This window comes from Pipistrellus hanaki (assembly GCF_964339955.1).
Source record: "Pipistrellus hanaki genome assembly, chromosome: 5".
Taxonomy (NCBI): Eukaryota; Metazoa; Chordata; class Mammalia; order Chiroptera; family Vespertilionidae; genus Pipistrellus; species Pipistrellus hanaki.
The window spans coordinates 37,021,035-37,044,205 of record NC_140507.1 but is presented as its reverse complement, the minus strand read 5'-3'; the positions used below and the strand labels follow the sequence as shown (position 1 = coordinate 37,044,205).

Genomic DNA, 23,171 nt, shown 5'->3' with positions numbered 1-23,171 from the left:
TTCTTATTTATCATTTTGTCAAGCTGAATCAACTAATTTAACAGAGTGCCTGTCATGAAGCAGACATGCCAGAGGATGGAGGTGTTGTAGTCAAGAAAACAGACAAGGGTCTTAACACCGTGTTTCTATTTTAATGGGGGAAATGATGCACCAATAGCAAACATTTATATCACAGGTGAAGGAGAAGAGGTCCTTGGAGGCTAATATCCACCAAATAAAATATAAAACTACTGCCCACACCAGTGTAGGTCTGCTCTCAGATCCAGGCTTCACAAGTGATAACTGAACAGTTGATCACTTGATAGGCCAAATTTAGGGTACAATGCCTGTCCCACTTGTTTTTGTTGTGGTATTGCTTTCCTATGTAAACTTAAATGTGTTTTTAATACCACCAACTTACACTCTGATCAACTACATGTTATTAATAGATGCATTTCATGTATAATAGAAGAGTTTCTAGTTTTCTGGTTCTAAGACACAATGGGATATTATCGATGTCTTAATTTGTTCATTGACAGGAGGGTTTCACTATTTATCTAATTAAATAGAGTTTGTTCCTATAAAGCATGACTGCACTAATACTTTTATTAACTGTCTCATGAAAACATGTAAGTTTTATGTGCACAATTAAACTTAATGTTGAGCACCGATAGTCTACTTCATCACCATGCTTAAAACAGTCAAAGTTTCTGTTTAATTTACTTATGTTTTTGTGGCTTGAGTATGTAGCCACAATCATTCTGGTTTGAAATGACAAGTGTGAGTCAGACCTCATGACACTGCTCACAGAAACGTTCCTCTACTTCATGGGGTCATAAACACAACATTTTTCCTTTTATAAATAACATTGGGAATCTCCTTACAAGGCAAAGCACCAACAATTTCAGAATACTTCCTATTCTAAGGGGAAGTAATGAACATAGTTACCACTGTGGAAGCACAGAAATTATGCTTTCAGTATTGTAATAACGTGTCACAGGCAGGACAATGCTACCTAAACCTGTCCCAACATCACACCAGAGGCATGCTGTGTCACAGAGACCTCGCTCCAATGGTGTTTTCACAGTGGATGTGAGACAGATTATTCTAAAGAAGGGGATTCTTTTTCTTAACAAAACATCAGTATTGCCCCGTAGAGAATAAATGAGACCTACTGGCTATACTTTTGATCATGGATTTGCTATGAGGAAAGTCACAACTTCTACCATTTCCCCCACTATAAGAGCATTCCCATGTGTTACTGGACTCAGTAAGATTTCGTGTTCTTTTTTAAAAAATCCTTTTAGAGCCGAAACCGGTTTGGCTCAGTGGATAGAGCCTCGACCTGCAGACTGAAAGGTCCTGGGTTCGATTCCGGTCAAGGGCATGTACCTTGGTTGCGGGCATGTCCCCAGTAGGGGGCGTGCAAGAGGCTGCTGATGGATGTTTCTCTCTCATTGATGTTTCTAACTCTCTATCCCTCTCTCTTCCTCTCTGTAAAAAATCAATAAAATATATATTTTTTTAAAAATCCTTTTAGAGTTGCATTAAAAGTAGCATGTATTGAATACATAGATTAATATACTTTATAGATGTGGTCAGTATCACCTTTATTTTTTGAAAACATGCATGGTTTACAAAATTACAGACTTCCCTTTGTGAAGCTAGAATTGGGGGGTCAAAGGGCAACCAAAATAGTGGTTTGAGAATGAAGTTAAAATAAATTCTCAACAGAATCTGATTTTTTGCAGATATAACAATATAAATACAAACTATAAGAGAAAAAATTCAACTTGTAAGCTCTTAATTTAAAAGTGTTTTGTTTACTTATTTTTCTTGGTATATAATTATAAAAAAAATCAAGAAATGACTTTGGTAGGAGTCAAATTAATTTATAGTTATGTTTGGGGGAAACTAGTCTTATTTGTAAAGTGTTAGAGTATGTAAATTATTTACCATTCAAAAATTTCGTTTGAGTAATCCACTTAATCAGCTAATTGTTTTACAATTAGTACATTTGAAAGTGGTTGCCATACTAGAAATGGAGATTTGAAGATACAATTTGAAAACTCTACTTAAAATTATTCAAAAAGCCTTTTTTTTTTTTTAATGTGAGGGAAAGATGTTATAATTTTACTTCAAATCAAAAGAAATCTTATAAACACCTATGTCTCAGGTTGGAAGATTCATGCATGCTCACTCACCCAACTAAAGTCAGCACTGCAATCCGTATTATTTTGCATCGACTTCAGTTCTAGTGTTAATGGCATGGTGATTATCAGGGAATGCAGCAGTTTGAATTGCACTCACACGCTTCTGGCAAAAATAACTTGATGTGTTGAAGCACCATGAAACAAAATCTTGGATCATTAACTTAATTACCACTGCAAGCCAGCTAACAGTATTTGTCAGTGCCTCGAGGCTTGGAAGACACTGACAGGGCTTGCACAAAGAAAGGCATCCATGTCTTTGGAACTCAAGGAGCCTCTCCTATTAAAACTCATTAGCTGTCATATGTTAGCTGTTAGCTGCCGAGAAGAATAAACCGATCTCACTGCTTTGACGTCCATCAATGAGTTGTGCTGATATATACTATTTCTCATAGGTAGAAGGAATCGTGCTTCTGGAAGTGTAAGCTCTAAGCACCTGAGAATGGGAATTGTGGACGATGGAAATGAATGCATAACAAGAGGCTAGGTAAGATACGCGTGGAATTTCCAAGATTACAGTAAGCTTACTGTAGAAATTTAGCAAATGTCTTCATGTTCGGAGGTAGGTGTGGTGCATTGCTGAACTCCAATTGAATCTATGGCGGTCACCTGTGGTCTTTACAACAGGATGTATAGCGGAGTTTCACTTGTGCTGATAGCACATTTGAATGTTAGATTGTATAGAGCTGAGCTACATTTATTCTTCCCACCTGTTCAATTCGGCCAACTGATGAGGGTAGGATGATTCTTGATATCCTATAGCTCATGTATGCTTTAATATCATATACACATATATGAAATATATGTATATGTTAGATCACCACAAGAATTTTTGCATTTCATATTTATACACAGAGAAGGGAGATTATGTACAACTATCAAAGCCTATTTATATCTAAATTAATTTTGCTAAAAATACAATTCCATAATGCATCTATGCTATTTATTCTGAATATTTATGCTTATAAGCTTTTAATTATTTTAGCAGAAAGTAGCTGTTTTCTGCATACTATGTAAATGTTTCCCCTTATTGTATAATGTAATAGGAAGACAGTTAATCTAAATATTCTGTTCAAACAGTAGTATGTCTTTTATATCGAAACAATGCAAAAATATCATGTTTAATAAGGGCTGCTACAGAGAAAAGCTACAAGGGGAAAAACTGTTCTGCCTATATATAGTTTTTATTTTTATTGATTTCAGAGAGGAAGGGAGAGAGAGATGGAAGCATCAATGATGAAAAAGAATCATTGATTGGCTACTTCCTACATCCCTACACTGGGGATTGAGCCCACAACAAGGGCATGTGCTATGGCAAGGATTTGAACCTTGAACTCCTGGTTCATCGGTCAATGCTCAACTACTGGGCTACACTGGCTGGGCAGCCTTTGTATTTTAAAGCACATACAAATACAATCTCAGTGAGGCTGCAGGTGATCATGTATACTCTCCATGAGAAGCTTACAAACACATGCTTATTTTCTGCAGAAATAAGAAGCATTTAAGCTACTAGAAACCTGTTTTTAACACTTTAATAGGGTAATGTATCACTTAAGGCAGGTGTTGGCAACCTGCGGCTCTGGAGCCGCATGCGGCTCTTTTTGTTAAGTGAAAAAATCCTTTTTTTCTTCAGATTGACAGCTAACTGCACGATCCGGTATATAGCATTAAGGTAAGAAACAATATATACAGTGTTATATTTGTTTTAAATGTCGTAATGGTTTTGCGGCTCCCAGGTTTGTTTTTTTTCCTTCGAAAACAGGTCCAAGTGGCTCTTTATGTCTTAAAGGTTGCCGACCCCTGAAAGGTAAACTGTCTAATTCCCTTCTGGAAAAAAAAAAAAATCAAAATATGAATCGAGGCTTTTACCTTCTCTTATTCATATGAACCACATACTCCTCAGTATCTCAGAAAGTTTCACTTCATATCACAATGGTTTCCTGGTCTTGTGGTCACTGAGGACTTAATATATGACTGCTGTGATTTTAAGAGAGTGACTCTTATCACTCCCATTGTCATGACTGCAAACGGTTGCCAAGTTTCATAGTAAAATGACTGTGCACAAGCTGTATCTAACTTCATAGATCTGGAAAAATATCCTATTTATACTGTCAAATGACATAAGAGTGAAGAATGGACAGTCTCCTCCTCCCTGAAATGCCAGGGCTGGCTTACACCACAGCTAAAATGCCTCCAGATGTGTGAAAGCGAGCGGGAAAGGTGAAAGGGGCTGTGAACTCACTCTGGTTACCTGCTGAGCTTTATAACGCCATGCCTCCCGATGAAGCAAACTGGAGAGAAGCAATGTGACAGGGCTCCTTCCAGGACCAATCACGAAGTCAGCACCGTTTATGCTGAAATCCACATACGGTGCCCTGGCTCCCGCCCACGGGACCTTCCCTGATCTCTGTCACCTATCAAACGCATTCACACTTTCTCCATGCTCAGGCTGTGTGTGAACTCACTCTAAATGTAAGTGTGAAGGAGTCTGTTACACCAAAGTGGGACAAGTAGCAATCTTTACTGTTACATTCCCAGTAGAAGAAGCAACGTTTTTGAAATGGGGTGAGGGGAGGGGTTGGAGGAGTGTAGGTTTTGTTTTTTTTTTCTTTCAAAATCCTGAGCTCCTAACATGTATATAGCCCTATTATTCATGATCCTAAGACTACACCTCTGGTAAGACTCACACCTACCTTGAGCCACTGAGGTTTCTTAGTGATTCTGTGGCTCCCCTCTATTACCACCACTATTACACTAGCACCTCTACGAACACTACTTATTGCCATTGCTACTTACTGAGTGGATTGGTGCTAGGCGTTTTACAAACCTTATTTTAACTTATTACCACCACCCTACGAGATAAATAAGCATTTCACAGATGGGGAAATCGAAGGTCAGTTGCAACTCTGGAATTCACTTAGGTCCCAGCTCTATATAACAAATCCACTGAGCCACCTCAGAAAACAGACTTCACTTCTCTGTACTTCAGTCTTCTTGCCCATACAAAATAATTAGCCCTGCTGCGTAGGTTTCTTATCAGAAGTAAATAAAATAAGTACAGAGCAAAGGCCTAGAACAGTATCTGGCCAACGGGGGATGCTGAAAGCACTTTCAATGCTTATACCATTGTTAAGTAAAAAAAAAAAAATTACTTAAAAAGGAAAAAAGAAAAGCATTCATTCCCTTCTATCGTACCTCACCTGACATGGCTAACGTCGTAGTAGTGACAAGAGCCGAGCATCACCACGTACCTGTGAACCCGGTTTTGCAGACGCAGTGGAAGCCCCCGGGGAAGTTCTGGCAGACGGCGCCGTTCTTACAAGGGCTGGGCAGGCACTCGTTGACATCTCGCTCGCAGGCCCTCCCGGTGAAGCCGTCGGGGCAGCTGCACGAAAACCCTCCCACCAGGTTGTGGCAGGTGCCGCCGTTGTGGCAAGGGGACGGGAGACACTCGTCGATGTCGGTCTCGCACCCGCTGCCCGCGTAGCCCGGCAGGCACTGGCACAGGAACGGCTGCAGGGGCTCGTTGGCCACGACGATGACCGGGAGGCTCTCGTGGCTCCGGACGGCGGGGCTCACGGCCAGCCTCCGGAGGCAGCTGCCCCCGTTCTGGCACGGCCCGCGGGCGCACGGGTCGTGGTCCACGGACTCCACCCTCACCCCGCTCTGCCGGAGGAGCACCTCTTTGATGCTCTCGAAGAAGGTGGCCGCCCCGCTGGGGTTCACGTACTGGTTGTGGCCCCGCTTCACGGCCGCGGAGACGAAGGTCCGGTTGTCCTCCTCGTAGGCCCCGTAGAGCTGCACGGCGGTGCCCAGGCCCGTGAGCTGCGAGCCCGCGATGCGCAGGAAGGGAAGGTAGTGGTTGGTCAGGAAGTCCCTCACGGACGGCACGCTGAGCCGCAGGAGGATGCTGCTGTCGATGGTGGCGTTGGAAAAGCCCGCGAAGAAGACGCGGACGCTGCTGGTGACCGTGCTGTGGACGCCGTCGCTGCTGAGGACGGTCAGGTCGAACGTGCCGTCGGTGGACCTCGGCTGGGAATGCAGGTCACACGTGCCCCTGGGGACGCTGAAGAGGCTGGTCACCCCCGAGGTCAGGGAGCAGTGGAAGGTGTCCAGCACATCGGGGTCCTGTGGCTTCACAGAGCCCAGCAGCCCACCGGGGAACACGTTGCCGTAGTAGTTAACAAAGATCTCCACCGCCCGCGGCTGAGAAGGATTGTCGTTCTGGTCCACCACGGTGATGTGCACGGTCCCCGTGGAAGACATCTGAGGCACCCCGGAGTCCCTGGTGACCACGGACAGGTAGAAGTCTGCGATCTGCTCCCGGTCGATCTCCCTGGTGGTGCTCAGCACGCCGGCGGTGTTCAGGCTGAAGTAGTTGGTGGCGGGCCCCGTGCTCAGCAGGTAGTAGGTGAAGGGGCCTTGGTTGGGAGGGAGGTCCGGGTCGGTGGACTGAAGGGTCATCACCAGGGTGCCCGGGCGTTTGTTTTCCATAACCTCTCCTTCGCGGATGGCCAGCAGCGGCCCGTTGTCATTTATGTCTTCCAGGGTGACTAAGAGAGTGGCGCTCCCTGTGGCGGAGGGGGTCCCCGAATCAACAGCCAGCACGGTCAGGTTGTAGACGGGGAGGGTCTCTCGATCCAGCTCCGCCGTCACCGTGATCTGGCCCGTCTGCGGGTTGATGGAGAAGGCGCCGTTTTCGTTCCCTGACCCGATGAAGTAAGAGAACCTGCTCCAGCTGGGGACCGAGTCTGAGTCAAAGGCGCTGACAAAGGTCACGTGCGTTCCTGTCGGGACCCCTTCGCTGATCTGAACGCTGTAGACGTTTAGACTGAAGATGGGTGGGTCATTGGCATCGAGCACAGTGATATTCACAGTGACCTCATCTATGTCTGCACCCCGAATGCTGCCAAAATTCTTGGCCAATACCTTCAAAGATACCCTTTCTTCTTTCTCTCTGTCAAGAAGTCCAGACACGTAAATCTGTCCAGTCTTCTTATTGATCTGGAAACCCTTCTTCCTACTGTTTCCAAAAATCAAATAATGTACCTCCCCGTCAACGCCCAAGTCCCGGTCACTGGCAAAGACCTCTCCAACAATCGTACCTCTAGGAGCCGCTTCTGAGATTTCAAAATAGTAGAGTTTGGAAACAAAACGAGGCACATATTCATTTGTCCCTTTTAATTGTACATTAACCGTGGCAAAACTGCACCTTTCCTCATCAGGGACATTGAAAGCTTTCACAGTGAGGTGGTAGCTCTGCTTGGTTTCAAAATCCAAGAAGCCTTGAGTGGTGAGGACGCCCGTGTTGGGGTCAATGACAAAGAGGTCGCTGTCAGATGACTGTACAGTGTATGCAATCACAGCGTTGGTGCCAGAGTCAGCATCCGTTGCATTGAGGTGGATAACGGTGGTCCCGCTTGGGGCATTTTCCAAAACAGTGGGGAAATATTCCTCAGGGAGGAACACTGGAGAATTGTCATTCACATCGAGCACATTGACAGTCACACTGCAGTAACCCGTCCTTGCCACCCACCCGCTATCAGTAGCACTGATAGTCATCTCATGTTTCTGGCAGAGCTCGTAATCAAGAGCTTTGGCTAGCGTCAAGACACCTGTGGAGGAATTGATGGCAAAAACGCCCTCTTCATTTCCGGAAGAAATGCTGTATCGAATCAGGCCATTCATTGCTGCGTCTCTGTCTCTTGCAGAAACCGTTCTGACAACGGCCCCGACGCTGTGGCTTTCCGGGATGGTGGCACTCATGTGGCTTTGAGAGAATTCCGGAGTGTGGTAGTTTTCCTCCGTGACAATGATTTGAACCGTTGCTTGGGATGAAAGTGGAGGGTTTCCTTTATCCTTGGCAGTGACAGTGATCAGAAAGTTTTGATTCAAGTCAGAGATGAGGGAAGACGCTACGGAAATCCACCCTGTGTTATTGTCCAACTTAAATTTCCCCAAATGATTTTCACCGGACACAAAATACTCCACTTCGGAATTCAACCCGAAATCTTTATCGTCTACTGCAGTAACTTTGATTAACTTGGTACCAACTTTCACGTTTTTGGTGACCGGAGTGAAATATTTACTTTTCAGAAATTGGGGTGCATTGTCATTACTGTCCACGATGTTGATGGTAACGGTGGTCTCGCTGAGGAGGGAAGGATTACCTCGGTCGGAAGATGTCACTATGAAACTGTGTCTGTTGATGTTCACGTTACTGAAGCCGCTGACGTTTTGGTATTTCAAGATCTGTTTATTGAAAATCTCTCCTGTGGTGGCATTAATCCTGAAATACTCCGACTGAGATTTTATAAAATAAACCACTTGTCCATTTGACCCCTCGTCAGGATCGGTTGCGGACACCTGCGTCACTCTGGAGCCGATTTCAGCAAGTTCGGGGCAATCTAAATAATAGGAGGGCCTGCTAAATCTCGGAGCATTGTCATTGACATCTGTCACAAATATCGTGACATCTGTACTTACAGTCCAGCCGGAATCATGTGCAGAGACTCGGATTCTGTAACGGTCGGTATCTTCTCTATTTAAAGGTCTACTAATGACAATATCCCCTGTGCTGGGATTAATGGTAAATGGGAGGCTCGTGTCCATGATAGAATATCTGCTGATGGCATTTACCCCAGTGTCTTCATCAGAAGTCGTGACACGCGTAACTGTGTATCCTAGTGGGGAGTTTTCAGAAACATGGGCACTAAAGATCTGAGAAAACCTCGGGGCATTATCATTTTCATCTAAAATGTGAATGATGACCTTGACTGAGCTGCTCTGAGAAGGGGAGCCTTTGTCTGAGGACTTTATGGTGAGCACATACTGGGACACCTTTTCCCTGTCTAGAGGCCGGATGCTTCTAATCTCTCCAGTGGCATGATCGATGCTGAAACTGTGTTCTTTGTTGCCATTAACAATATCATAATCTAACTGTCCATTGGGCCCACTGTCCTTGTCCGTTGCTGAGACAGTAAGTATTTTTCGAGGAGAAAGGTTTTCCAATATTTCAGCTACGAATGGATCTTCCTTAAAAATCGGGGCATTATCGTTGACATCTAATACGACTATGTCGAGTTTCTCATAAGAGGAGAAAGGAGGGAAACCTCCATCTCTGGCCTCTATCCACACCACATACTTTTGCATCTTTTCAAAATCCAGAGGCCGACTAATGGACACCTGCCCCGTTAACTGATCAATCTGGAACGTGCCGCCAAGGTTCCCACTTGCGATGTAATAAGACAAAGGTTCCCCTCTCAGGGAGGACCCCGTGACAGTGGTGACCTGCGTGCCAACCGGCTGGTTCTCAGGAAACATGAAAGTCTGTTCTTTGGCCCTGACTTTGGGGAAATCCGCCTTGTTCACAAACCTAACAGTCACCGTGGTGGAATCCGTCTTTGGAAACGAGCCTCCATCTTTCACATGGACAGAGAATGTCACTTCTGAAGCTCCGTTCAACGGCCCGGCTGCCATGATAGCCCCCCGCAGCGGGTCGATGTGAAATTTCTCCGAGTTCCTCCCCGACAGAGAGTAATGCAGTTCAGAATTGGGTCCGATGTCAGCATCCGTGACTGTAACCGCAAAGACGAAGGCACCTAGGAATGAGGGAGGGTGCAGTGAGAATCACGGGGAACCCAAACAGAACATCGGGTAATAGGTGAATGCATAGAAAACACTATTTCTACCTGTAATGTTATTTCTCACAATTCCTAGGGGAGGACGGTACCTCCTCTATTGTCCCGGAAGTTGCAAAATCAAATCGTCTTTAGGGACTGACCTGCCATTTCCTAACTAAAGCCCATGTGGTCTACTGGTTTTAATATTCTGCAGTATGCCTTTGAGAGGAGCATAGGGAAGAGCAATGGCTAATCCTTCCGAATTATAGTTCCTGGGAGATCAATCTGCACATCATACCACTCCCAGCCCATAGGATTGTAACGTGCACTGTGCTAACAGCTGTGCTGTTACCCCATGAAAAATATAATTTCTCTTTTATGTATTAAAACAGTCTCAATTACCATATATCTAATGATGACCACAAAAATAATATGCTTAAAAATCACTGTTGATTCCTATGCCTATTGTTTCATAGTAAAATTCTTTTACTTATGAGCTATTATGCCATGGAGACAAAACGTAAGCATAGATATACATATAAGTCTATAAGTCGACTCGAACAATTATAAAGTAGTAAGAAATAGGAACTGAGAAAGAATGGACCCAATGTGGATTCCAAAAGTCAGTGCTTGGGACGAGTGCCAACAAAACAGATTGTAGGAAAAATATGCAGGGGAGCTGCCAGAAGGACATGTTTTTGATATTCTCATTCAGAAATCTTTCCCAAACCTGCACTCCCAGCCCTACCAAAGAGTCTGTGACAAAACAGAAAAGTCTTTTATTAAAAAAAAAAAAAAAAAAAAAAAAAGCCAGTGATCCTGATTAATGGTGTCTAATGAGGAAAAGATGCTGGCGTGTCCCTCACTTTGTGTAGGAGATGGATATTGCATCACCGAATACTAGATGTGATTAGAGTCATGTCTGCCAGCATCATTTCAGCTAAAGGCCTTCAGCTGGGACCTACAACTTTGATATCAACGTTTCCTTTTAACAGAAAGTTGGCAAAACTTTATGGATATTATACCTTCAATTGGTATTAATTATACATTCTCGAGTGCATAGAAGATCAAAGACCACTGAGAGGAGGAATCCTGGATCCATTTCTTTCTTTCTTCTAATTAAAAATATTTTAAAGCAAGGAAGATTTAAATGAATATATCTTAGTTGTGTTTATTCTCGTTTGAAAACTCGTCTCAGAAACTGCAGATGGCAGATGATTTGTGTGGTTCTGAAGAGAGTGTGCCATTCTTTGCAAAAAAAGCAAACTAAATTTGAAAGAGATGCAGAATGATAAATGCATGCTGTCAGCATGAAAGTGGCTCATTAATGGCTCCATAAACTTACTAACAAATAGAACTGCATCCCTCAAAACTGGAATAAAATTTATTAATGATAAGAATTAATTAGAATTATTCATTCATTAAACATTTAAAAATCTACCTATGAAGCATTGAAGTAAAATATTAATTTTCTACCCACGAATATAGCTGAATTCTTATCAATTCCAGATAATGTTCCAGGCACTGGGATATGGCATAAAACAAAGAGAGACCTGTCCCTCCTCTCAGGGAACTTACAAATTACATCTCCAGGCAGAACCCCACCTGACTTCAAGTCATATGTATTTTAATCACCTAATAATATTCAATTCCTAGTAAGAAATAGTACTAGGAAGATATGGCAATTATAAAATCTCAAACACAATTGGTTGATGAAGAAGGAATTAATTTCTGAGATTCAATGTTCCTTTAGTTTTGTTAGGCAAAACAAGTTGAATTTCAGAGGATTTGCAAGCATAGGCTATATCAAAGCTATACATGTAAAAATGAAAGGAATGTATTTTATAGGACATGTTCAATGCATCATGTGATTACCTGGAAGAGTGGGCGATGGGATGTGTGTGACATATGGGTGATGCTGAAATCTTGGTGGATTGTCATTGACATCAGTCACGGTGACCAGCACGCTGGTGGAACTGGAAAGAGGCCCCGGGGACCCAGCATCACTGGAAACCACCACTAAGGTATAATTTTCTCTCATCTCCCTGTCCAGCAGCGCACTGGTGATGATCTGTCCTGTGGATGGGTTGATGGTGAACTGAGAGTTTCCACCGATGAGCCTATAACTAAAGCAGAGAGCAGAGATGGCAGATTTCTTTTAGGTACGTCATGGTAGTACCCGTTTACTGTAATTTAAAAACTGTGGCAGAAATGTAACCAAAGACATGGCAAGTCAGATCACACAACAACGAAAAAATACAGCTGGAAGACAAATCTTTCAAATGTTATGTGAATATCACACTGACACTCTTGATTGTGAGATGTCCGATGACCTCAAGCAGGTCCTTGCAAGCTTTGTGGGCTTCTTACATCACCCAAGACCCCAAAATGTACTCAGAAGACCATTGTCTTTTAAATAGAAGAGCCAGAAAGCATAAATCAGGGCATTATTCTAATAGTATGGTTAATGGCCAGGATCACAGATGAACATCTGTTAAATGAATCTAAAAATTATTTTTCTGCTGTGTGCCATAATGTCCCAGGGAAGAGCAGTTGAGGGCTGCTCTTTCAAGATGAAAACACTGTATTTGATACACATCGACTATCCAGAACAACTAAAGAACTGATTATTTACACAGAGACATTCCTAGTTACTAATTCTCTCATTTTTCATTCCTCCCATGGCCATGCGGCTCTGCTTTCTTGTTGTCAGGAGAAGTAGGACATCTCCATGGATATGTTGATGCTAACCAGATTGGTTAACAGACAGGATTTTCCACTGAGAATAGCTTCTCTCTTCTTTCTGGAGAGGAAAGCTATCTGCATATATTCCTGAGAGATCTGCTAGGGAAGAAGTCCCGAAGCTTGAAGGTTCAGAAATTGGCTGGGGTCCATCATTTCTAAGGTCGGAGGTAGCAAAGAAATAGATGTCTTTAAAAGCTTTCTCCTTTAGACCAACAACGAAATGCCCTTGCTGGAATTAGGCGCGTGTTTCTGTAGTTTGGTTTGCGTTCATAAAAACATAGCAACAGCATGTGTCTCACAGGAACAGCAGGAAAAACCCACGCTGCAGCCGGTAGAGTGCATGTTCCTTCCGTTAAGCTCACAGTTTAAAAGACTCATTTCAGCATGTTCATCCTTTTTTAGAGAAACGATAAACTGTTGGAGAACTGGTATTTAAAAAAATAAAGGCAAAAATGGATTCCTTTCATTTGGTAGTTTTCTGTACTAAATATCATTCATATGATAAGCATGTGTCAATATAATTGATACATGATAATAATTCAAAGTCTAGACTTATATATACATAGTATATATACATAGTATATACACAGTAAGTCCTCATGTAACACCATTGATGGTTTCTTGGACACTGGCTTTAGGCAAAACAATATAGAACAAAACCAATTTTACCGCAGACTAATTGAGACAAACAAGAGTTAGATTCCCAGGACATCTTATCAATGTTCTAATAAAACAACCTGAATGAAATGATGCTACTCAAGGACCTGCTGTAATCTATTATAATCCATCTATGTATTTAGTTAAGTGGTAGATGGACTAGTAGAGACATGGATAAGTGGGTAAAAATTCTGTCCTCAAGCTTACATCCTAAATGGAAGGAAGGCATGTAGGAAAGTAAACACAAACCACGGAGGTTATGTATAAGTGCTAAGAAACCGCGCAGAAGCACTGCTCCAGGCGTCCAGAAGACAGAGACCACCTTTGACTGGAATGATTAAAATGAAGCCTTCTTTGGAGGATAGTAAATCCAAGCTCCGTGCTAAGGGGGTTGCCCATCTTACAATAATGTTGAAGAGGGAGAAAGAAAGTGTTCTAGGCCAGGAGATTGTCCCTGTAAAGGGCCAGGTAGTAAATATTCTCAGCTTTGCAGGCTGTAAGATCTCTGCTGTGGTACTCAATTTAGTACAAAAGTTGCCTCAGCCGATAAGTAGGTGAATGGGTGAGGCGAAGCTCCAATAACACTTTATTTACAAAAGCAGACCCTGAGATGAATTGGGCCTGCCGGCCACAGTTTGCAGAACCCTGGCCCAGGATACAGAAAGACCTGGACAAAGCCTTAAGGCCAGGGAAGCACAGATCCTTTTCCCAGGAGCAGAAGGCCATCCAGTGAGGCTGAAGGATTGGCTATATGTGGGGATCCATGGGGGATGCTGGGGCAGAGAGTGCAATATGGAAACAGCAAACTGGAGGTTGAAGATTCCAAGGAAGGAATAGATCCTTGTGAAAGCTGAGCCACTAGATGCCCAGCTAGTTCATATTGCTGCCACTGCCCTGTCATTCCCTGAGTCAGTCTTTGCTTCATCCAAATAACCTCCTACATCGATAGAGGAATTTTCATAAAGGGAAACCAGTCATGTGGTTGCCCAGCTAAAACACTTCAGTGGTCTCTCCCATTAGGTGCAGAAAGAGATGGGAACTGTTTCCTTGGTAAACAAGGCCCTTCCTAACCCACTCCACGCTATGAAGAGCTTCTCTGATGGGATGCTTCTGCATGGCTCTTTGCCTTTGTACCTGTTACTGTCTTTGTCTAGCATGCCTTACACAAACTACTTCTCTGTCTTTCTCCAAAATCATCAGTTCCTTGAAGCTTCTACTGATTTCCTCAGGTCGCACTAACTATGCTGTTCTTTCCACTCTTCTGTGCTTAAACTATACTTGTTATAAAGTACTATCATTACAAGATTAAAAACAAATACCTTCTATATCACACTATCCTCCTTTGGGATCATCTAATTCCTCAGAACTTAACATCATAGTAAGAGCTCCAAAGTTATACAGTATAGTGTAGTATATTGATTGGAGGGATAAGAAACCAGAGCCAGGAAAGTAAGATAATTTTTATTGTAATAGTCCAGGCATGATGTAATTATGGACAGAACTAGAGTCTTGGCAGGAGGAATGCATAGAAAAGAATGAGTATCAGAAGCATTAGAAAAGGAGAAATATGAGTACTTGCCTACTCACTAAGTAGAGGAGAAATGATGACCCATAGCCATCAAACATGGATGAAGAAGGTAAGGCAACAAAATTAAGAGGAAGGAGAATGCCAAGATGAGAAACAGGATTGGTTAGGAATTTCTGATGTGTTGCACTTATGATGCTAACAGATGCCAGGTAAAGGTGTCTTCTAGAGAGTTATTAATGTAGGTGGGGATGTCTGAGATGGAGTCATAGATAACGAATTTAGAAGTTGTCTACATTTCTGCATAGTGTTCTGTGTGATGGAAATGGATGCTTTTCTTTCTCTCTCTTTGAGAGAGAGAGAGCGCGCGAGAGAGAGTGAGAGAGAGAGGAAAAAAGGACTGAAAAAATGCTGTGAGGAATGTCCAAATTACTTTGTAGAGAGAGAGAGAGAAGATCTAGACAGCAAAACCCATGGGCACAGATAAAGGCCTGGGAAGGGGGTGGGAGCAGGTTGGAGGGAGTCAATGGGGGAAAGAGGGAGTATATGTGATATTTTTAACAATAAAGTAAATTAAAAATGCATAAATAGAAGGCAAATTAGAAAATATGGTCAGAAACACAGAGTGAGAAATAAGAAACATTTATACAGACATTAGGAGGAAAACAATGCCAAAAAAAAAAAAGAAAGCAGACCTGTAATGGAAATATTGCAATAGGTAAAGGAGACTAAAGACTCAGAGAAAGTCACTGCTCTTGATAAATTTCAGTAGAATCTTTAGATAACATTTTTTTTTTTTTTGTAAAGCAATGGAGAAAAATCAGATTGAGAAATTGGCAAGAAAATATGACTGGAGAAAATGTGAGGCTGTGACCCACCCTCTCAAAAACATCAGGGAACAGACATTCAAATCTCAGAGGGAAAGCGGGGTAGGGAGGAAAGGAGGGGGGGATTAAGAACCAACCAAAGGACTTACATGCATGCACACATAAGCACAACCAATGAGCACAGACAGTAGGGGCTGAGGGCACGTGAGGGGGGCCTGGTGGCGAGAGGTCAATGGGAAAAAAAGGAGACATAGTAATACTTTAAACAAAGAATTTAAATTAAAAAAAAAACAGTGGGGAAAAATTGAGTAAAAGCTGAAGTTCTAAAAAATATTAGAATCATTCTTCAATGCATTCATTTCGGTGTCAGTCACTATTCTGTTGCAGACATTGTGCAAAGAAGACGATATTAAGAATAAAATAGCCCTGCCTGGTGTGGCTCAGATGAGTATCATCCCATGTACTAGAAGGCCTCATGCACCAGAAGGTTGCCAGCTGGTTCCAGGCTCCATTCCTTGCCAGGACACACACCTTGCCAGGGCACACATGGGCTAGATCCCCATTTTGTCAGAATCCCCATGTTAATTAGCACCTAAATGGTCTCACTGATTTCTCTCTAAATCCTCTTCCTGCAATCCTGCCTCCTCCAATCCAATCCAGATACAAATCCGTGTATGTTGCTTTTGATTAGAATCCATCAATAGTTTCCCATTTAAAATACATAATTTAAGATCCTAATTCTTTACCATGACTTAAAGGTCCTTATGTGGTCTACACGATGTGGCCCCTGCCTCCCGCCCTGACCCTTTCTTCACTCTGGTCCAGACTCACAAACTTCCCTAAACACACCGGGCTGACTTCTAGCCAACAGCCCCGGATGTCCAGGCCTTCCACAATACTCACACCTAAAAGTCCTTGTCGCTCTCCAGTGCATCATCCTGTTATATTTTCAAGGCTGTCCTCCCTGTCTGAAGTAATCTTACCCATTTTCAATGTACTTGTATATCTGTCTGAAACAATGCAGGCTCAAAGAAAATGGAAACTTTGTCTTGTTCATCAATGTTATTCCTATTAGCAACTCAATTAATGTTTACTTAATAAAAAAAAAATACATTGAGGCCTCCTACCTAACTCAGTCATCTCTGCCAGGGGGAAGAGACTAATTACTGCCAGTTTCCCAAAGTGAGTTTTAAAACAGGAAATTAGTAACAAACAAAATGAACCATTAACCAAATCATCGCTAGGTCTAGATGGCTATTCAACAGCAGGTTACCACAATCAGGTATGGGTTAATAGGATGACATTTCTGGCAAAATTGAGCATCATATTCATCTAATGCAAAGTCTAATGTTTAATGAGAAAAAAAAAAATAATCAAAATGTACAGAGGAAAAGGCCCTGACCTAATGACGGCGTTGGTTGATGTGTCCGCATCTGAGGCATTGACCAATAGGACGTCTGTTCCTGTCGGTGCATCTTCGGGGATCGTAGTGAAGTACAACTTACTGGCAAAAGTGGGGACGTTGTCATTGACATCATCTACGATGACATTGATTGTTCCAGTTCCAGTCAGGGCAGGGGACCCTAGAGGGGGGGAAAAAATCAAGTCTCAGATGTTTATAAATAACAGTAATAATAATAATGAATTTAATACCTAGCTGTAGACAACACTACTGGAGAGAATTTAGAAACTGCTCCACATTCAATTTCTGAATAGAGACAAGTATTCATTTTAAATTTTGTGACATAAAAAAAAAAATGTTAATTTGTGACCTGGTCTTTCAGTTCTTGCCTAGGGATACTGCAGAAACAGAGTTTCAACCTCTTCTATTTTGAAGGTGCTGATTCGACAGGATGGAACACAACAATATCATTAAAACACCACAAAAGAGGCATGGCGGGCTTCTCTGAAATCACATTAAAATAACCCAAACCAGATCTGGAGAATACCCGGGGGCACGGAATTGCTGGCCCACTTAGTGTAAATAAAGGCGGTGTTAAGAACTGTTTTCCTAGCAGTGACTATCAACGTTAATGTCAAAATGTTCAACGGGGTGCCTGAGGCCTCGCCATTCCCCATCACTGCACTCACTAATATTTGTTTATGGGGAGGGGGGGAACGGCTTCCGGTTATATTTCAAAACTGTAATCTCCCACTTTCTGGAAATAACATTATGTCAGCGAGCAGACTTGGAATCGTTTTTTATGCATTTACTTAATATTTAACATAAATGTGAAGCAATTCATGTTATTTCCTGTTCCAGCTCTGATATCAACACATAGTGAAAAGCCGACATTGACCAGAACCTCGGATACACTGTCCATATTACACAAAGTTGGCAGGCTCTCGTGGTGAAGGTCGGATGTCCCATTTGGTGAGATTCTGTTGTTTGTCCCCCACCTCAGAGGCAAAGCATCTGCCTTTAGTGTGTTTTTAAGATAATTTTCTGACTTTCATTTGTGCTGGGCTCTGGACAAGCGGAGCCCGGAGCATGGTCCCCGGCAGGAGATGCAGGAACTGCAGGCACCCCAGCTATTTGCAGTTGGAAGTTTGTGGGTCAACTGAAGACAATAATCTTGTCACAGACTTTGAATTTCTAACAAGGGACATGTTAAAGCTAAAGTAAATATCTCCAGGGGTATTATTGATGGCCAGTGTTTGGCCTAAATCTCTTAAATGTGTGTTTAATTATATACAACATGGCAAAATGGAAATCAGTGATCTGAATAATGTCAGTGTTTCTCTCGCTGATTGAATTAGAAAATAAAGTTAACCAAAGGACACCTGTGCGTTTATGTGGGCAAAAGGGAATGCCACGGGAAGGATAATTACACGTGGTGAACTGAGGGGATAACTAAATCAAGGCCCCTTGGCAAGGGATGGAAGGAGATATAGAGCTCTTTTATCTCTTTTACTGACACTGTGTTCTACTCATGGACTCTCAGTCTCCTCGTCTGTAAACTGGAATAATGAGACTAGAACCTACCCCAGAGAAGTACTGAGGGAATGTAACAGGCTTAGAATAATGCCGGCACAGAGTTAAAATGTATATGTTACTTATTGTTTTTGTAGTTGTAAAGACAAGAAAAATGAAAAATTGCCATATCAAAGGTCCACTTTTAATCGAACAAATGTCTATGTCATAGTTCTCAGGATGTTTGCTGCCCACAAAACTTTTGACTTGATGCTTTAATACTATCATTCAAGAAAACATTTTCAATAATCACTTGCTCCTAATGATTGCCTAGTAGTGTAAACACATGAACACTTAGCTCTCCAAAGTTTCACAGCTTTGTGGATTTTTTAAAGTGCACAATTTTTAAATTTACACAGAGAGTTTAAAGAAGACTTGAATATTTCTGATATGCACATTGCTCTCTAATTGACGATGCTTTAGCTTGTTAGGGAATAACCCAGCAACTGTCAAGCAGAGGTTTTTCTCTTGGTATACTAAAGTGTCTGATGACACATATATGGAAAACCACATAAGATGGTGACTAACTCCTTCGGTTAGGAACATGTGATTTCTTTCTTTGTCTATAAACTATATAAATATTGTTGGTGGTGTGTTTTCTGAATTAGTAAGCAGAAAGAAAATTGTTTACCCAGGAAAATATTCAGCAAATTCAATCTCACTGTCTTCATACCAGAAGATATCTCATTTTCCCGGAAGGTTTTAAAAGCACACCAGTGACAGCAGATGATTCTGGCTGGAGAAGCTGCCCGGCAGGTGATCCCCTATCCACATAGGGCCTCCTCTCAAGCACAGAACAATCTTCAGGGTCCCCTTGCTCCCCTTATTAGCTGCCACAACCCACTCCATAAGCTCATGGGTTCTTCACTTCCTGTTCTCCTCCCACTTCACGAATGGACAACTCTAGAGGCACAGTCTTGCCCATGGCCTCACTTCCTTGTCACCTGAGATGCGGATGACGGTCTTATTTTCTCTTTTCTCACTTTTGTAAGGAAAAACTTACAAAGGCATTGTTCTAAATTTCTGTCTTTTACTACGGTTTACCTAATCTCTCATTTGAATTCTGCCTGCAAGATTTTTCACTTTTATTACTGGGGCAGAGCCAACCCCCCTTCCCCACCCTAACCCCAGCCTTCTAACTTGTCTACTGACAGCATGAGCTCTGAAGTCACTGCCTCTCAGCTTGAGTCAGGAAGGCGAGGTCAAGAGAGAAAATGGGAAGCCCCTGCTTTCTAGAGAGTAAGTCTCATTTCTGCAGCACTCTTCCCAGGTGGAGGACTTCCTCTTCTCTGAGGGTTGAGTGATGAAAACTTTCGTTGTTTTTGTTTGTTTGCCTCTTTTTGAACCTTTCCTCTTAACTGTGTGAAGAAATGGTCTAACGCGCTTATGTTCTTGGTTCCCAACATATTTTTGGTTATATTCCATGTGAAATGCTGCATAATATTTACTATTACTCTATCTGCACTCCAGTACTTTCTGCTGGCTCAAGACTGATATATTCAAGTGACTATTTTTTTGTCTCCTCCCACAAGTTACCAATGGGCCCAGCATTTATAAGCCAAAAACTGAAATAACAATCTTCATTATTACACTAGCCCATATATCTATTGTATAATAATAAAAGCATAATATGCCAATTAGACCAGATGTCTTTCCAGACAACTTCTGGACAAGGCCGGGGCTGTAGCAGCGGGATCGAGGCAGCCGCTGAGGCTGCGAGGGAGGGATCCAGGCAGCTGCCAAGGCCTATTCTTGCATGAATTTTGTGCATTGGGCCTCTAGCTTATATATAAATTGAAATGCATCTATGTATTTATATTTATATATAAGCTAGAGGCCCAATGTATTTATATACATACTTATATATAGGTGTTATTCATTTAAAAGGCATAGCCTATGAAATAGGTATTATTATTAAATTTTTAAAGTGGAGAACTTGAGACAAAGAATTTAATATATTTATTTGCATTCAGACAGAGTGGACAGTGAGAGAGCCAATTCTGAACTGAAAAAAGTGTCTTCTTCATTCATTAGACCCCAATAACACTATGCCACTCATTGCAGGTATTTCACTTGTTATTATTATTATTATTATTATTATTCCAATGTAATTCTGCTATATCCTTTATTAGGTTATAAGTTAGTTGAGAGCAGGGAAAATTCTGTGTGTTTTTTTGAAATATATTTTATTGATTTTTTACAGAGAGGAAAAGAGAGGAATAGAGAGTTAGAAACATCGATGAGAGAGAATCAACAACCAGCTGCCTCTTGCACACCCCCCTACCGGGAATGTGCCCACAACCAAGGTACATGCCCTTGACCGGAATCGAACCCGGGACCTTTCAGTCCGCAGGCTGATGCTCTATCCACTGAGCCAAACCGGTTTTGGCAAATTCTGTTTAATTCTTCTCTCTCTAAACCCATAATGCATTCTATTAGGCTCTGTCCTTTATCTATATTAACTTTTCCTTTGATTCTATATATGGGAATCTGGTCTCATAACTACATGGCTCAAAGTTCAAAGAGCTGAACACTTCTGGAAATACACATCTGGGAATATAGCCCTTAGCCTAATACTAAAGTCAAAGAACTAAACTGCAGACAAAGGTCAACATTTTGGAGATAGTTGACTACTTATAAACAGAGGGTCCCAATTAATCCTGAATCCCATGAGAAGAATCTGAATGCTAAGGGCCAATGTTGAGCGTGGATAGAGCTGATAATGATGAATTATATAGGTAGTGGCATAACAGGGCGAGATTGTTCAGTTTCATCTGGGACTATTTATGAGAACCAGATGCAGTCAGAGAAAAAGAGGCAGGATGCAAACACAGACTCCTGGTAGAGGACAGTGAGCCAATGAAAAGGGTAGGAGATACAAATGAAATAACAGATCAAGGCCTCTGAACTGTAGACATTTAAAGGCTAGGAGCATGCAGTGGACATTCTAAATACAATTAAAGTCAGAAGATAAAATACATTTAAAATGTCAATTCATAAAATTATATGTATTGTATGTATACATATACTTATGTGTGTAATGTATTCATATACTATATATAAATATAAAGTAAACATGGGTAAATAGGAGCCTTCTGAAATTTTTAGAACAAATAGAAAAGAATATATATGATTTTAAAGAGCACTTTTTAAGTGTTTAAAACAAATTAAGCCTGCAATCTGAGCATGTACCCTGACTGGGAATTGAACCGTGACTTCCTGGTTCATGGGTCTATGCTCAACTACTGAGCCACACCAGCTGGGCTCCAATCTTGTTCTTGATATCAAACATTTGGCAAATAGGTCCCTGACTGGTTGTGTTTGCTGTAATAAAATATCAGCTTATTGCCCTGGCAGGCATGGCTCAGTTGGTTGGGTATTGTCCTGTGCACCCAAAGGTAGGTTGTTGGTTTGATTCCTGGCTAGGGCACAAGCCCAGGTTGCAGGCTAGATCCCCTATTGGGGCATGCAGGAAGCAGCCGATTGATGCTTTCTTCTCAGATCAATGCCTCTCTCTCTCTTTCTCTCTCTCAAAAAAAATCGATAAAAAACATATTTTTAAAATATTAGTTTCTTTTTCCCCCATGAAGTAAACATGTTTTTCCTTAAAGTAAGTACTTAAATTTAGCCACTTTATATTAACATTAAAGATTATGTGATTATATTTAAATTTGAAACCAGAAAATATACAAAGCAAACAAGTATGGAATTTTCAATATAACCCAACAGCTTTGTATTTTAAAAATTCTACTTTCTAATATAGTAGTTTATTACTACTAATTAGTTCTATAAATATGTTTACATAAATTAGGTATATAGCCAAAACTGGTTTGGCTCAGTGGATAGAGCGTCAGCCTGCAGACTGAAAGGTCCCAGGTTCGATTCTGGTCAAGGGCATGTAACTTGGTTGCAGGCACATCCTCAGTAGGGGGTGTGCAAGAGGCAGCTGATCAATGATTCTCTCTCATCAATGTTTCTAACACTCTATCCCTCTCTCTTCCTCTCTGTAAAAAAAATCAATTATATATATATATATATATATATATATATATATAATAAATAAATTTGATATATACACATTTATGTAATACTTGACTGTTTATTTCTAAAGGAATCTTTAAAAAACTGCTATATGTCCTTAATATAAATTCTTATGTAAAATAGAGGTGATAAGAAAAACTATAGAAACTATTTAGTGATGTTATGAAAGGATACTGAAAAGTTGTACAATATTGTGAACTGTGTACTTAAAATGATTAAAATGGTACAATTTCTGTTATGTATATTTTACCACAATTTTTATTTTTATTTTTTTATTTTTTTTATTTTTTTTTAATTTTTTTAATCAATCTTTATTGTTCATATTATTACAGAGGTTCCTCATTTCTTCCCCCCTCCACCAGGTTCCCACCCCACCCTCTGCCCCCTCCCCATCCCCCATTGTCCTCATCCATAGGTGCACAGTTTATGTTCAGTCTCTTCCTCCCTCCCTTTTCCCGATAGTAAATCCCTTTTCAGATAGTAAATCTGTTACTTAGCATTTTCTCATATCAATAATACCTCCACATGCCCAATGATACACTTCACATAAAAGACATTTCCAAATAGGTCAACCAGCCTCATCCAGGCCCC

General features: G+C 41.5%; 1 protein-coding gene across 1 annotated transcript in view; it reads right to left on the bottom strand.

Annotated features, from left to right (window-relative positions):
* Window positions 1-23,171, bottom strand: part of FAT4 (FAT atypical cadherin 4) — a 148,361-nt gene that overhangs the window by 24,519 nt on the left and 100,671 nt on the right. Inside the window, exons 7-9 of the mRNA XM_084884578.1 lie at window positions 16,968-17,148; window positions 11,687-11,937; window positions 5,441-9,790 (exon numbers count right to left, since the gene is read on the bottom strand). Coding sequence (XP_084740704.1) covers window positions 5,441-9,790; window positions 11,687-11,937; window positions 16,968-17,148 — 4,782 coding nt within the window. The remainder of the gene's footprint in view (window positions 1-5,440; window positions 9,791-11,686; window positions 11,938-16,967; window positions 17,149-23,171) is intronic.